Source organism: Sciurus carolinensis, chromosome 18, assembly GCF_902686445.1.
Source record: "Sciurus carolinensis chromosome 18, mSciCar1.2, whole genome shotgun sequence".
Lineage (NCBI taxonomy): Eukaryota > Metazoa > Chordata > Mammalia > Rodentia > Sciuridae > Sciurus > Sciurus carolinensis.
This window is the reverse complement of record NC_062230.1, coordinates 6292997-6308628: the sequence shown is the minus strand read 5'-3', so window position 1 is coordinate 6308628 and position 15632 is coordinate 6292997. Positions and strand designations below refer to the sequence as shown.

The following is a 15632-nucleotide window of genomic DNA, read 5'->3' as shown; positions in this document are numbered from 1 at the left end:
GCGAGGGCCTGCGTCTCCCAAACGCCCACCCTGTGCTCCGAGGCTCCTGTGGTCATGTTTCCAGACCCCCAGGGAGGTGCTGGTCAGGACATGGTCTAGGGGACTCCCAGGTTGGGTAAGGGCTTTCAGAGAATCAGGGATGCTTGGCTGCTCTACAAAGGGGTGGAGACCTGCCCAGGCCTTTCTGAAACCGGAGCCCCGGGTGGGGGAAGGGTGGGGAGGGGTTGCCTGGCCCTCAGAGTCCATGCCCCCCCACCCAAGGCCAGTAGCTCCTCCTCTCTCTGGGTGCCCTTCCTCCAGGGCTGCTCCAGCTAGTGCAAGCCACCTCCACTCTCCCTTTGCCTTGTCTGCCCTTAAGGTCAGGTGGGGACAGGCTGGGGCCACCAGCCAGCTCCATGGACAGGGACTTCGCCTCTGTTCATCTGCTATCTTTGGAAAGAAAAGAAGAAAGGTCTGTGTTGATTTGTCCTTGGGGGGTCCTTCCCCCTCCTAAACCTCCGGGGGCACAGACAGTGATTCCAGCTTGGATTGACTGTAGAAGAAGGGACAGAAAGAGCCCAGGACATTCCCCCAGGTATGAATCTTTCACTTTTGCTGGTGTGTGTCTGTGTGTGTCTGTGTATGACAACAGTTACCCACTGGTCAGATAGGGAATTGTCCTTGATAATCTCCTGGACCCCTTCTGACTGTTTCATTCTATGATTCTGCACCTGCAACTTCATTCAGTCATTCAACAAACATTTCCTGAGTACCCTGTACCAGCTGCTATCCTGTTAATTAAGATCTGGCTTCTGCCACTGAGGATTCACAGTCTGGTTGCAATAAAAATAATAACAGCTACGACACTTACTGTGGGCTAAACCTTTTACAAATGTTAGTGCCCTTAATCTGGCGAAAACTGTTAAGTGTATTATTAACCCCATTTTACAGATGAGAACAGTGAGGTTTAGCAGTTTCTAAACACTGTGTTATGCTGCTTGCCTGCCCTGTAAAGAGACAACCAAGGCTTCAGGTGTACCTATTTTCAGGTGGAGAGGAAGGGGTGGGTGAGTCCTTATCCTGACTGACATTTGCAGGATGAGCGGGACAGAGGAGGTGACTGGAAGCTGGGGGGTGAGGCAGGCTTCACCAAGCCCTTGGACAGCGCTGGGGTCAGCTGGGATCTGAAGTCCATGGAGGTCAGGAGCAGGGGTCTTTCTCCTTTGCTTCTGGGTGGGAGAAGCAGGGGACGGAGTGGGGGGGCACCTGAGGATTCCTGGCAGGTTCTCTGGAAGCTATCTGTCCCCACGCTCCCAGGCTGGGGACTGATCTGACCTGGGGGTGGGCAGTGTCCCAGCAGCCTGAGAGGTGGGTGGCCTTGGGAGGCCGGGGAAGGCCCAGAAAACTCTGCCCCCCAGCAGAGAGCAGCCTGTGGTTCTCCCCTCCTCCAGGTTCTCAGCGCCCATCTCCCAGCTGTCCCCAGGCCAGGCACAGGGAGGACAAAAGCTGATTATTCCACTGGGGGCTGCACTGGGCCCCATGAATAGGGTGTTGAAAACCCCGTGTCTGCATCCAGATAGCTTTTCACCCTCTCCCCGGCTCTCCCCAGCGGGACTGTCCGCACGCCAGGCTGAAGGCAAAGCCAGATGGAGACGAGGGTTGTGGGCAAGGGGGAGCTCCTTCTGGGAGGGGTGCCGAGTCCGAGTACCTCCTTCTCAACAGATCCCAAAGAGAACCTCCACCAGGCCACTTCCTCCTGCGGTGCCCCTCAGGGTGGCTGGGAGGCAGTTGGGTGTTCCTGGCCCCCAACCCAGCCAACCCGTGGAGCCCGGCCCTGCCAGCTTGGTCTCCCCGCTCTCCTGCATCTCGCTTTCTCTCCGCCCCTCATTATCTGGAGCCCTGAGAACCTGCATCAGCTCTGAGTGAGGCTCCACCTGTCCCCAACCAACCCTGGCACACCTGGTGTCCCACCCCAGCTAAAGTCTGCAAGAAAAGGGGACGTGCAGGAGACCGGCACCGGTCACATGGTGGCTGCTCACTGAATCCCACACTCAGGATTTATGTTTGTTTTGTTTTGTTTTGATACTTCAATCCAAAATTTGAAAAGGTCTTGGGGTTCCAAGTGTAGCTCAGTGGTAGAAGCCCCTGGGGTTCCAGCCTTAGCACTGAGAAAACAATCTTCAAGGGCTCCCCTGACAAAAGGCAGGGCATTCCAGATGGCAGTGACTTCCTGGAACCTTCCTTCACAATTTTTTTTTTTTTTTTTTTTTTTGTACCTGGCTCTGAACCCAGAGGCACTTCACTGAGCCACATCCCCAACCCCTTTCAAATTTTATTTTGAGAAAGGGTCTTGCTAAGTTGTTCAGGCTGGTCTTGAACTTGCCATCCTCCGCCCTCAGCCTCCCGAGTCACTGGGGTTACAAGCTGGTGCCACCGCGCCTGGCTCCTTCACTCTTTCTGCGTGTGCCATGGGAACTGATTTCCTTAATTTTTGTTCTTTTTTTTTTTTTTTTGGTGCTGGGGATCGAACCCAGGGCCTTGTGCTTACAAGGCAAACACTCTACCGACTGAGCTATCTCCCCAGCCCTAATTTTTGTTCTTTGAGTTGACTCATTTCTTCTGATTTAAATCCATTCTAAAGGGAAACTGTATATTGTTCCAATAAGTGGAAAAATCGAGTCTTTGCTGTAAATAGAAGGCACTGTAATTAAAAAAAAAAAAAAAAAAAAGCAACCAATAAAAATCAAACAATAAGCGTCATCTATATTCCCCTAAGTCAGGGCGGTTGATGACGTGCCAGGTGTGACCCCACCCTTGGGGATGCCCAGCCCTGGAGGAGAAGCTCTGAGCCACTGGGCCTGCCGTGGCAGCCAAGCCAACCCTTCCGCCCTCGCCTCCCGCCCCAGCCTTCTGGGGACATCCCGGGCTCCAGCCAAACCTAACTCCTCGTTAGTTTCTGTCCCCACTCCCAACTGTCATCTCCCAGCTGCTGCCCCTGCCTGCACTAGGAATGTCAGACCCAAGTGGAAGGCCATGTCCTTCTGAAGCTGCCCCCTCCAGCCGGAAGCAAACGCTGGGCATCTTGAATTCCAGATGTTCCAGTTGTGACTTCTCTCCAGCCCCTTGATGGGACCGTCTGAAAGGCCATCCACCAGCTGGATGCACAAGGAAGCAGAGATGCCAGCTGGTTCCCAGCCCGATGGGAAGAGCAGGGGGTGGAGGCCTGGAGATGGGGGCGTGGCCCCTCCCCCCCTCCCCCCAGCCCTGTCCTTCCTCCTCCTCCTGCCACTGGGTGAGTGATCCCGGCCAGTCCCTGATGCTTCTTCCTGGCTCTATTTTCTCAGTGGTCCTGCATAGCTGTCTGGTAGCCATCTCAGCCCTGTTTGCTGGGGGGTCTTGAACAAGTCGCCTAACCCCACTGAAGTCAACCGGTCTATAAAACCCTACATGAGCCCTACACTGTACTAATGAGAGAGCAAGTTAGTCCCGTGAGACAGTAAGCACATGTGTGGCAGCTGAGTCACAGGTAAAACTTTAGTGAAAAATCATAAGGAATCTCCACTGCAATTCACACAATTAAGGAAGGGGTGCTGAGCATCTGCTGCTCATTCATCCGGAGCAGGGAGCTCTGGGGACATTACCAGGCATGCACACAGTAGCCAGGGATTCAGGGGAAGTGACACTTCTAGCCCAGGGCTCCAGGGGAATGGCTCCAGGCTGGGTCCTGAAGGACCTCCAGGGCTGTAATGAGCAGGCTTAGCCAGAATGGGTTCAAGACCCGGGGACGAGATTGATGGAAGATTAAGAAGTAAGGTGGGAGCTGGGCCTGGAGGCCCACACCTGAATCTCAGCTACTCAGGAGGCTGAGGCAGGAGGATTACACATTTGAGGTCAGCCTCAGCAACTTAGAGAGACCCTGTTTCGAAATAGAAAATAAAAAGGGCTGGGTTTATAGCTTGGTGGTAGAGTGCCCCTGGGTTCAATTCCAAGCACCACCAATACAAAGGGTAAAAAAAAAAAAAAAAAGGTGAGGTTGGTCAGAAGGCCCTAGAAGTCCCTGCAGACTCAGGGTTGGGACTCCTGCAGGGATTAACAGTAGAGTGAGACAGTCAGCTTCCTGCAGATCTTTCTGGGGTGGCCCATGGACCCCTGGGAAAAGGTAAAGCAGGGAGGCTGATCTGCACAGTCCCAGAGAGAGAGGTGACAGGGCTTTGGAGAGCAGGAGCCCAGGAGGAGCTGGGTGGTGCTGAGGACCTGGGGAGGGCAAGCTGTGTTCCTCCAGCGGCCGCAGGTCCCACGTTCTCCCTTGCTCTGTTTCAGCCAGCGCCCTCCAGCCCACTCCACTGGCTTCTTCAGGTAGGTGCCCTGCCTCACCCTCGCCTGCCCTCAGAGGACCTCAGGGAGCGAAGACTAACCAGCCCTCCGCGACTCTAGATGCCCCCGCGTCCAAGGCACTGCCTCAGACTTCCCATTTCACAGAAGGGACGGATCCCAAGACTCCCATGGCTTACCGCAAAGCCGGCATCCTGCAGGTCGGGCCCAGTGATCCCCCCGGTGCCAGCTCAACCCTCTTCACAGAGCTGAGGCTGGTGGGGGGCCCGAGCCGCTGCCGGGGGCGCCTGGAGGTCCTGCACAGTGGCTCCTGGGGCAGCGTCTGTGATGATGACTGGGATGTGGTGGATGCCAATGTGGTGTGTCGGCAGCTGGGCTGCGGCCTGGCACTGCCTGTGCCGCGGCCCCTTGCTTTTGGCCAGGGTCGAGGGCCCATCCTGCTGGACAACGTGGAGTGCCGTGGACAGGAAACCGCACTGAGCGAGTGTGGCAGCCGAGGCTGGGGCGTCCACAATTGCTTTCACTATGAGGATGTGGCTGTCCTGTGTGATGGTGAGCTAAGGCCTGTAATAGGGAGGGTGGGCAGACCAGGGCAGGCAGCGGGGCTGTGTGCAGCTCTAGGGTGCAACCGCAACATTTGCATTTTTAAATAAGTTCCCCAGGAATGTGAACTGCTTTAAGAGCTGTGCTTGGGCTGGGGATATAGCTCAGTTGGTAGAGTGTGTGTCTTGCATACACAAGTCCCTGGGTTCAATTCCCAGCCCCCCCCCCACACACACAAAAGAACTATGCTTTCCCAGGTGTAGGCCCCCACATGCCTGTGATCCTAATGACTCAGGAAGCTGAGGCAGGAGCATTGCCAGTTTGTTTCAGACTGAACAACTTAGTGAGATCCTAGATCCTATCTCACTAAGACCCTATCTCAAATAAAAAGGGCTGGGGGGGTGTAGCTCAGTGGTAGAGCAGCCCTGGGTTCAATCCTCAGCACTGCAAAAAATAAAAAAAAAGAAAAAATGAAGAACTATGCCGTAAAGGGGTTTAGAATTCTGGAAGCCTCTTCTCATATCCCAGGGTTCTTCTCCTCCACCCTTTGTGTAGCCAGAGGCCTGGGAGGCCACACCTTAGGAATCCATGTCCTTGCCTTTCACTCATTCTGTGGATGGGAAGATGTAGCACAGAAAAATTCCTGCCTCCTCCCGTCCACCCTGCTTCCTCCCCAGAATTCTTGCCCACACAGCCCTCGACAAGGAAGGTGCTAACCAGTAGAGCGACCCCTACAACTCCTCAGAATGGAAAAGGTAAGTAAGGGTGATGTGGGGGACCCTCTAGGTCTTAGGAGTCTCCCACACTCTACCCTAGGCAGGGAGAAGAGAGGGATAGCAAACTGAAGTCTGGAGAAGGTGAGCAAAGAGAGGGCAAGGGTGGAGATCAGACTAACAGGAGAGTTGGGGGTGGGGGTGGGGCACAGAATGAGGAACAAGGAAAGGAAAAGGGCAGGCCTGTGTGGTATCCCAGCGATGGGGAGGCTGAGGCAGGAGGATCCAAAATTCAAGGCCAGCCTGGGCGATCTAGCAACACCCTATCTCGGATTTTAAAAAGAGTGGGGATGTGGCTCAGGGGTAGAGTGCTTGCCGAGCACGTGCCCTCCCCAGTACTGCAAAAAATAAAGGAAAAGGGCCCCCAAAGAGGGACAGTTAAGGAAGCCGAGAGGAGGAAGAGGGGTCCCTCCATCAGGAGATCTGGAGGGCTTCGCGGAGGAAGTGTTGTGGGGCTGCACCTTGAACGGGGAGCAGGTTTTCTTCGGGCAGTAGTAAAGGAGAAGCTGCACGTCCTGGTCCTCCAGGAGGGCAGAGAGGGACCAGTTTAGGCAGGAATCACAGAACCAAAGCTGGCTGCCTGCGATCCCACAAAGCGCCCCATCTGGACTGTGAGGAGGCAGTGCCCTGGAGCTGGGTGGGCAGCTCCGCCCGGGTTGTGGGTCCTGGGGCACAGGGCGCGGGGTCTACAGAGGTGGTGCACGGCGTGAACGGGGAGGCAGAGCCACGGGAGATGTTCCCTGCCCCCACCCCGCTCCCTCACCAGGTGAGGGCAGCGTGCGCCTGGTGGGGGGCGCGGGCCCCTGTCAGGGCCGAGTGGAGATCCTGCACGGCGGCCTGTGGGGCACGGTGTGTGACGATGACTGGGGGCTGCCGGACGCCGCTGTGGTCTGCCGCCAGCTAGGCTGCGGGGCGGCCTTGGCCGCCACCACCAACGCCTTCTTCGGCTATGGCACGGGGCACATCCTGCTGGACAACGTGCACTGCGAAGGCGGCGAGCCCCGCCTGGCGGCTTGCCTGAGCCTGGGCTGGGGCGTGCACAACTGTGGCCACCACGAAGACGCGGGCGCGCTCTGCGCAGGTGCAGGCTCTGGGCGGGCCCCGGAGGGGAGGGGCACGGAGGTGGTGGACCAGGCCAGGGCGGGGGAGGAGCGAGCCTTGGCTACCTCCGCGGTTCAAGAGCTCTCCTGGAAGGCTGGGGACTTACTTCTCTCAGTCCTGCTCCAGAAGGCACCTCCGAATATCCTAGTACTATTTATGGCACGCTCCACAGCTGTGCAACTACTGCGATACTAATAAGAATGCCTCCAGAATTTTCTAGCAATTTCCAAGTACTTAGTGGAATACTGAGGCTGAAACAGGTGAATTGCAAAGCCAGCCTCAGCAACTTAGTGAGGCCATCAGCAACTCAGGGAGACCCTGTCTCAAAATAAAATATAAAAAAAGGCTGGGGATACGGCTCAGCGGTTAGGCGCCCCTGGGTTCAATCCCTGGTACCAAAAAAAAAAAATAATAAAAAAATAAAAAATAAAATAACAATATGCTAGAATTACCCCAGAGATATTTCAGAATCACCTAACAGCCCTCTGCAATCCTAAACCCCAATAGTATTTTTTTCCCACCTGGACGCTCTCCAATTTGAGAAGTGTTCTCAGCCTTTAGGAATAATAATGCCAGTAACATCATTTCACAGATGGACTCCCTTGTACAAGATGGAAAGTACTGGAAGCACACCAAAGGCTATCATTCCCACTTATAGATGGGAAAGTCGAGGCCCTGAGAGGTAGAGCCTTATCCCCTTATACAAGAAGTCTGACAGAGCCAGGCTGACCTTGCTGTGTAGCCTTGGGCATGACCCCCCTTTTCTAGCCCTATCTTATCTACAAGATGAGTCTTGTTCTGCAAGCTCCTCAGGATTGTGCATGGCCCTCCCCGGGGGGCAAAGCCCTCTCCAGTCTTGGACACTTGGGCTTTTGAGAACATTGGACACTGGAAAGAAATGAAAGCATATTCCTGCAAGCCCTGTACAAATCGTGAAGGGTAGCCCAAGTCAATTACCAGTCAAAAGTGGGGCCTCCTGGATCCCAGCTAGGGATGAGCTCCTCTCCTGGGAAGTAAAATCTATCGTCATCCCTAAGAGACTCTCCTCTCCTCCCCTGAGAGCCCATGGCTGAACCTCAGCCTCTGATCCTGCTCTTCTCTCCTGCTCTAGTCCTGGGTCCCACAACTCTCACAGCACTACCATCCTCGGCCACAAGAGCAGACTGGGCCTGGCACACCGAGCCGTCAGGTAAAAAGCCACCTCCAGACTGAAATGGTAGGAGCAAGGTGGGTGGGGCTGGGAACTGGGAATGCTGTTCTAGACCCACAGGAAGGGTCCATGACTAACAGGCCAGGGCTTCTGGCCAGATGGTAAGGGTGGGTGAGAGAACCAAGAGCAGATGGAACAAGGATGAAACCTGGAGCCCTGAAAAGTTCAGCGGGGTGGGAGGCGGTGGTAAGAGTTCTTCAAAGCATTTAAGTAAAATGTGGGGCTGCTGCCAAGTTTGGGAATTGAGAGACATGTGAGGGAGGATGAATCAAGGTTAAAGGTTGGTTGGAGCCGGGCGTGGGGGCGTGCCCTGTAATCCCAGGGCTTGGGAGGCTGAGGCAGGAGGATCAGGAATTCAAGGCCAGCCTCAGGAATATAGCGAGGCGCTCAGTAGTACAATGAGACCCTGTCTCTAAATAAAATACAAAAAAAGGACTGGGGATGTGGTTCAGCGGTTAAGTGCCCCTGGGTTTAATCCCTGGTACCAAAAAAGAGGTTGGAACTGGGGCTGGAGCTGTCACTGGGATTACGATTAGGTTAATGCCTAGAATTAAGATTCGGTCATTCCACTCAGTTTTCCTGGAGATTCCACATCAGAAGCCGGACATGGTGACTCAGGGGCTGAGGGTGGGGTGCGGTGTGGCACAGTTGGGGGCATCCCAGAAGGGGTCCCCCTGCCTGCTGCGGGACAGGCCTCCTAGTGCTCTTTAAACGTTCTAGATGCCCGCCCTGTCTCCACAGGTACTGGAGTTGGTGCCCAGCCTTCTGCGGAGTCGGCTCTGTTAACCACAGCCACCTGGGCGGCGGGGAAGAAAAGTAAGTGGCCGAGCAGGTCTTTCGCGGGGGGTGGGAGCGGGTGGGGCCGGGGCTCTGCCAGGGAGGCGGCCGCCCCAGCCCAGCCCCTCTGGCCGCGGGCCTGTGCGCCCCGCAGGCGGGCGGCTGCGGCTGGTGGGCGGCCCGGGCCCGTGCCGCGGCCGCGTGGAGGTGCTGTACGCCGGGGGTTGGGGCACCGTGTGCGACGATGACTGGGACTTCGCGGACGCGCGCGTGGCTTGCCGCGAGGCGGGCTGCGGGCCTGCGCTGGGCGCCACGGGTCTCGGTCACTTCGGTTACGGCCGCGGCCCGGTGCTGCTGGACAACGTGGGCTGCGTGGGTACTGAAGCCCACCTGAGCGACTGCTTCCACCTTGGCTGGGGCCAGCACAACTGCGGCCACCACGAAGACGCGGGCGCGCTCTGCGCAGGTGAGGCGGCGGCTGGACCGCGCGGAGGAGCACTCGGAGGCGCGGGCAGGGCCTACGTACGCGCGCGTTACGGGGTGGGCGGAGCCCTGCGAAACGCACTGCGGCGCGCGTGGGGCGGGGCTTGAGGGATGGGCGGGGCCCGCGTGAGAGCTCTCTGCGGCACTGCGGCGGGAGTACTCCGCAGGGACTAGCGGCCAGACTGTCGGCGCGCTCTGCGGCTGCGCGGCAGGGGCGGACCCGGAAGGGAGCGGCCTCTGCAATGCGAGAGCAGGGCGGGGCCTGGGGAGGGCTGCTCCATGCAGCCGGAGGGGCCGATCTGCGGGCAGACCTAAGGCTGCGCCCCTCTGGGGTCTGAGTCAAAATCTCGCAAACTCTAGTAATAGAGGTGGGATGCAAGAGGGAGTTGATCAACCTTCCCAGAAGTCGCCAGTGGAAGGAGTCGGGCGGGACGTTGTAAAATGCTTCTGTTCATTGATTGCTGTGGAAATCCATATCTTCACTCCCATGTAGTGCCTAGGCCTGGTAGGACATCCTCTCCCTCCTCAAAGTCTTGGTTGCAGAGTTCGGCCTTGGGCCCCGGGGTCATATTAGTACAAGGAAAAGGGAGCAGTTTTTCAGGATCCTGTTAAGTCCTTTCTGTCTCCAGACCATGCTTCCCTGGGAAGGAGGGGAGAGGAGGAAGTGACCTGGCCCTAAGAAGCATGTTCCCCAATGTGACAGCCATCTCTTGTCCTCTGTTCTTGCTGAGCCAGGCCCAGAGGAGATGGGACTGCAAGTTCAGCAGGACGGCTCTGAGACCACTCGGGTGCCCACTCCTCGACCCAGGGATGGTAGGTGTCCACAGCCACTTGAAAGTGAAGTGGGGGCTGGGGTTGAGGCTCAGTGGTAGAGCGCGTGCCTAGTATGTGTGAGGCACTGGGTTCAATTCTCAGCACGTATAAATAAATGTCCGTTGACAACTAAAAATTAAAAAAAAAAAAGTGAGATGGAAGCATCAGGATAGGATGGACTTGGATTGGAGGAGGTAACAGCCTGAGTTACAGCTGCTCAATAGATTTGCACCAGGTTATGGAACCTTTGTTCTTTTGTACTGGTCTCAATCATCATTAATAGGGGTATAGTGTCCAAAAAGGAGGAGGTGAACTTCCAACTACAGCAATCTGGAAGTTTCTAGATTTAGGATTAAAATGAAAGAATGGGAATCCTGTCCTTATGGGATTAATGAAGGAATTCCAAATTTAGTTCAGGGAGTGGGATGGAGACTGCAGTGACCTTCAAGGAACACAGTAGGACGTGATCACAGTCCCCAGATGGCTGGCCTGGGGTTAAGGTACTGGGATTATGAGCAGAGGCCTTCAAAGACAGCCACTGAGCACTCAGCACATGCTGGATCACTTTCTTCCAGACTTGGGTCTCAGGGTCTGGCCCACTGCTAACCCTAATTCAGTCTCACTGGTCTGTCTTCATGGGGGCTTCCTGGGCTTCTCCAGCCACTGTCGTTGGCCTCTTCTCCCCCTACCTGGCCTAGCATGGAGGTGAGCTGGCATGGGTCAGCCCCCTTAGCCCCAGACCTTGTTCCCCCACAGGGCACCTACGTCTGGTCAGCGGAGCCCACCGATGTGAGGGGCGTGTAGAGCTCTTCCTAGGGCAACGCTGGGGCACGGTTTGTGATGATGCCTGGGACCTGCGGGCAGCTGGTGTCCTGTGCCGTCAGCTGGGCTGTGGCCAAGCTCTGGCAGCCCCTGGTGAGGCCCACTTTGGCCAAGGCGGAGGCCCCATCCTTCTGGACAACGTCAAGTGCCGTGGAGATGAGAGCACCTTACTGCTCTGCTCTCACATCCGCTGGGATGCCCACAACTGTGACCACAGTGAGGATGCCAGTGTCCTGTGCCGGCCCTCGTGACCCAGCTGGCTCTGCAGACCACCTCTTCTTCCGGGAGCCTACTGTGACCTGCCCCTCTTCCTCCAGGAAGCCCTCCTCCTGTGACTTCTGCAGTTCACCCAGCCCCTCTCTCCCCTTGCTTGGGAGAAAGTCTAACCAGAGGGGAAGTCCTGCCTGGGGGAACCTGGATCTAACCCATCAACTTCTTGGGTGACCTCGTCTGTCATCAGCTATTGTGGTCCAGTGCAATGAACACACTCATATTTTGTTTAGCCAAAACAGAAAATGACTGGGGTGGAGTTGGTGGCTCTGGATTCTTCTCTTTGTGGGAACTCCTATTACGGTACTCATGACCCTGCCTTCTTCTACCTGGATCCGGAAGGCGCAGGGTTTCTCTGTAAATAGGATGCCTTCCCTTCCCCTGACCTATCTGGGGATCCCTAAGCAGGGGGAGACAGGAGACACATGCAGCTCTTTCCTTAGACTCCCAGGGGCTGCAAACAACCCTGGGTCATTGTTCTGACCTTCTCCATGAAGGCCTGGACTTAGATGGTGCTCGGCTGGACAAGGGGGCTGGAGGGGCCAAAGCAGGGACAGTGGCTCCTCCCTGCAGCTGGAACCCGCAGCTCTGATTTATGCTGCCCCCACCACAGCCTCCACTTTGCAGTAGCAAAGAAGCCTGGGGGCCTGTAGCCACCCGTTCATAGGTGCCAACTCAATAAAGCATTGTCCCCGACTTTTAGACTTTGAACTGAGGTCATTGTTGGAGCAGCAGTGCATTATTTGTGGCAGCAGGAAAGATTCCAGGCAGGTCTGACTCTCTGGAGGAATCTGGCCTGAGGATGGAGGGCGGTGGCCCAAGAGCATCCACTCTGAGCTGCAGTCCCATCACACACTGGAAATGCTGATTCACTGCGGCGGGCCTCCAAGGTCCCTAGAGAATACCCTGGCCCTTGGCCTGTCTCCTCTTTCCTTTTACATATACAGAAATCAAGATGCAGCTAAAGGAAGGGGTTTGCTCAAGGTCACAGAGCAAGGTGAAGGAGTCACTCGAGAAGAAAAAATGCTTAAAGAGAGTGGGAAGGGAGATAGGGAACAAACCAGTGTTGGGGCTTCCTCAAGATCCTGCCAGAGCCTTTCTCTTGGTCGCAGGTGTCAAGTGTCCAGGGTCAAGCCCCCACCCTTAGGGTCCAGCCTGCAGGCTCTTATTTTTTTGGTACTGGGGTTTGAACCCAGAGGTGCTTTACCTCCAAGTCACATCCCCAGTCCTTTTTATCTTTCACTTTGAGACAGGGTATTGCTAAGTTGCTTAGGGCTCGGCCTTGAACTTGCAATCTTCCATCCTCAGCCTCCCAAGCTGCTGGGATTGCAGGCATGTGCCTGAGATGGGTCCTGGCTAGCCTGCAAGGCTTTGCATTAGCTGCTTCTTGTCCCGACCCGCGGGACATCAACACGGGACCGCAAACCTGAGAGAGAAGGAATGAAGGGACAAGAGACACAGGGAGAGGCAGCAAGACAGGAATTCTGATCAAGCTGCAAATTTTTATTGTTCACACAGGGGTATTTATACTGAGGGAAGGAGGGGTGTGACAAGGTGCAGGCTGGTTGGCTGTGTTCTTCTGCTGGGTTCCTGATAGGGTGCAAATTCGCGCCGGCCGGGAGGTGAGGTTCGCGCCGCCGGGAAGGTGAAGTTTGCGCCGGCGGGAAGGGAGGGGCGCTGCTGCTTATTGTAAAGATCAGAATGTTCTCAGAATAAGAACTTCTTGGTCCCTGACAGCTTCTTACTGTTGTAACAAATGGCCACCAATGTCCTGCCTTAAAACAATACAGATTTACTATCTTAACCGTTCTTGAGGTCACAAGTCTGGAATGGGTCTCCTGGGCAAAATTCAAGGAGTCGGCAGGGTGATGGTCTTTCCAGAGGCTCTAGGGGAGAATCTGCTTCTGCTTCCTTACCTCTGCTAGCTTCGGAAGCTGCCTTGACTCCCTGCCTGCTCTCGCCCTGGTAGCCAGGAATAGCATCGTCCCACCTCTGCTGCTGCTTCCTGTTTGTTTTTTGGTGCTGGGAATTGAACTCAGGGTGCTTGACCTCCAGTTAATTCCCTAGCCCTTTTTGACTTAAAAAAAAAAAAAAAAAAAAATCAGAGACAGGACCGCACAAAATTGTGGAGGCTGGCCCAGAATTTGCAATCTTCCTGCCTCAGCCCCCCAAGTCCCTGGGATTGCAGGTGTGTGCCACCCCACCGGACTTGGCCTCTGCTTCTGACAGCTCATCTTTGACTCTGTCTTCCTCTTCCATCCTTTAAGGTCTCCTGTGACTGTGTTAGGTCTGCCTGGATAATCCAGGATCATCTCCCTATCTCAAGATCCTTAATTTAATCAAACCTGCAAAATCCCTTTAGCCAGGTAAAGTAACATAGCCACAGGTTCCAGGCATTAGGCATGTGGATGTCTTTGGGGGACACATCTCCCACATGCTCTAAACCTGAATGCTGGCTCACATCTAAGGAGTGAGGTGAACCCTTTGGCTCTAAATTCCATCAACTCCTGACAGGAGTGATGTCTCATTTGTTAAGGAGCTCTCGGAGACCCCCTGTGTCACTGGAGGGAAGAGGGATAAAGGAATGAAGGATAGGAAAATGGCGGTGTCAGGCTGGGTGCATTGGCACGTGCCTGTCATTCCAGCTACTCAGGAGGCTGGGGCAGGAGTCCCAAGTTTGAGGCCGGCCTCATCAATTTAACACGACTGTCTCAAAATGAAAATCAAAAAGGCAAAAGCCCTGGGGATGTAGCTCCGTGGTAAAGGACCAGGACTCCGGGGACAGGGATGTTCTAGCTGCCTGGCTGTCCCCAGCACACTCAGGGATTCTGCTTTACCTGGGGTCGTGGCCACTCCAGTCACACATTCCTTGTAAACCTCACAGCCCCACCACTGGACTCTCCTTATCTCAATAAAATACTCTCACCAACCTTGAACGAATCCTTACTGCAGCCCTGGGAAGGAAGTGGTGTCCGTCCCATTTTACAAACCGAGGCTCAGGGAGGAGGAAAAAAAAAATGTCTGGGTTTGCAGAGGGAGCTAGAACTGGAACTGGGCTTCCTGGGTCTTGTTAACAGTGGTCACCAGCATTACCAGTTTGTCACCTTGCAAGCTCCATGTGGGAGTTGGATTTGCATTTCCACGCCCCCACCCCCTTTTTCTGTAGTGCTGAGAACAAGACCCTGCATTGGCTAGGTAAGTGCTCTACTGCTGAGCTGTATCCCCAGCCCTGGCCCTTTTTTAAATTTTGAGATAAGTTGTCAAGGCTAGCCTCAAACTTGTGATCCTCCTGCCTCAACCTCCCAAGTCGTTGAGATTCTAGGTGTGCACCACCGCACCCAGTTACCACCACAACCTCTCGCAGTGAGGTGTGGCCCTATAACATGCTTCCACCAATGATATGGGGCACAATTCCCTTCCTTCAAGATGACCAAGTGACATCCAGTATGTGTGTCTGAGCAAGGCCCACTTGGAGTGAAACCTTCATTGGCTCAGACACATGAAGTGGGAGTGAGAAAAAATTCCTTGCTTAAGCTGCCGAGATCCAGGTCGTTCGTTAGAGTGGCATAACCTGGCTTTCCTGACTCACGCCAGGCTCCTAAGTTCTTCTCTGTCCTGTGAGTCTTCCAGCCAGATGGAAAGGCTGAGTCTGTTCACTGTCTTTTGTTTTTTTGTTTTTGCTGGTGCTGGAGATGGAACCTTTTAATTGTTTTGAGACAAGGTCTTGCTAAGTTGCTGAGTCTAGCCTCCAACTTCTGATCCTCCTGCCTCAGCCTCCGGAGTCACTGGGATTACAGGTGTGTGCCACCACACCGGGCTTCTGTTCACTGTTTTATTCTGCATGATTTGGTGTCCTCTGTGCCAGGGCCTACTGAGGTTGAGAGAACATGAATAGGGCTTTTGCTCTTGAGAAATTCATAGAATAATCCCCCACTGACTTCAAGTGACCTGTTCTCTCTTAAAACAACCTATCCAAAATAAATAAATAAAAAACAAATAAAAACAATCTATCGCACTCATAACTTTGTCATCTCCATCTAAACCCAAGTTTCCCTGTTTGGTAGTAGCACTACCAGATCACTGGCTTCAGTCAGAATCTGGGTTATGATCCTTTTCAATTCCTACCCCCAACAACAAATTAAGCACGACAGTCCTGCTGATTTTCTCAAACTTTCTCAGAAGCTGCCCATTTCCTTCTGTCCCCACGTCTTACCTCTTCATTCTTTCCCTGTCTCTAACCCATTCCCCTCACCACAGGGACAGTGAGCTTCCTCATGTGTACAAATTCACTGGTGCCACTCCCCTGCTCAAACCCCTGCCATGGCTCCCCAGTGCTCTTCCTCAACTCCTTAGCCGGTTTTCAAAGGTCCTGCACAGTCTGGCTCTGTTTGTGCTTTCAGCATCATCCCTTGCCATTTGCTGCCAGGACTGAGCCAGGCTGAACTACTTTCAATTCCTCTAATGTCTGGGCACTCTTCCCACAGAGGGGGCCTCTGCACATCCTGTTCTCTCTGCCTGGAATACACATC

General features: G+C 54.7%; 1 protein-coding gene across 3 annotated transcripts; it reads left to right on the top strand.

Annotated features, from left to right (window-relative positions):
• Positions 1-317: 317 nt before the first annotated feature.
• Ssc4d (scavenger receptor cysteine rich family member with 4 domains) lies at positions 318-12469 on the top strand. Of its 3 annotated transcripts, none has more exons than XM_047533684.1 (11): positions 318-574; positions 3073-3271; positions 4300-4335; positions 4414-4863; positions 5532-5609; positions 6394-6708; positions 7840-7917; positions 8680-8754; positions 8870-9181; positions 9934-10011; positions 10768-12469. In XM_047533684.1, the coding sequence occupies exons 2-11, from the start codon at positions 3106-3108 to the stop codon at positions 11082-11084; spliced, it is 1905 nt and encodes a 634-aa protein (XP_047389640.1). In that variant the 5' UTR covers positions 318-574; positions 3073-3105; the 3' UTR covers positions 11085-12469. The 3 variants fall into 3 exon arrangements, with proteins under 3 accessions (XP_047389640.1, XP_047389642.1, XP_047389641.1); XM_047533685.1 differs by lacking the exon at positions 318-574 and adding an exon at positions 1077-1178; XM_047533686.1 differs by lacking the exon at positions 9934-10011.
• The last annotated feature ends 3163 nt before the right edge of the window (positions 12470-15632 follow it).

What these genes read in the sequence shown, in the direction of transcription:
- Ssc4d (XM_047533684.1), top strand. Translation starts at nt 3,106, where the DNA reads ATGGGACCGTCTGAAAGGCCATCCACCAGCTGGATGCACAAGGAAGCA. An exon ending in CGCGGGCGCGCTCTGCGCAG is followed by an intron (nt 6,709 to 7,839) that starts GTGCAGGCTCTG and finishes CTCCTGCTCTAG; the next exon opens with TCCTGGGTCCCACAACTCTC. An exon ending in CTGGGCGGCGGGGAAGAAAA is followed by an intron (nt 8,755 to 8,869) that starts GTAAGTGGCCGA and finishes TGCGCCCCGCAG; the next exon opens with GCGGGCGGCTGCGGCTGGTG.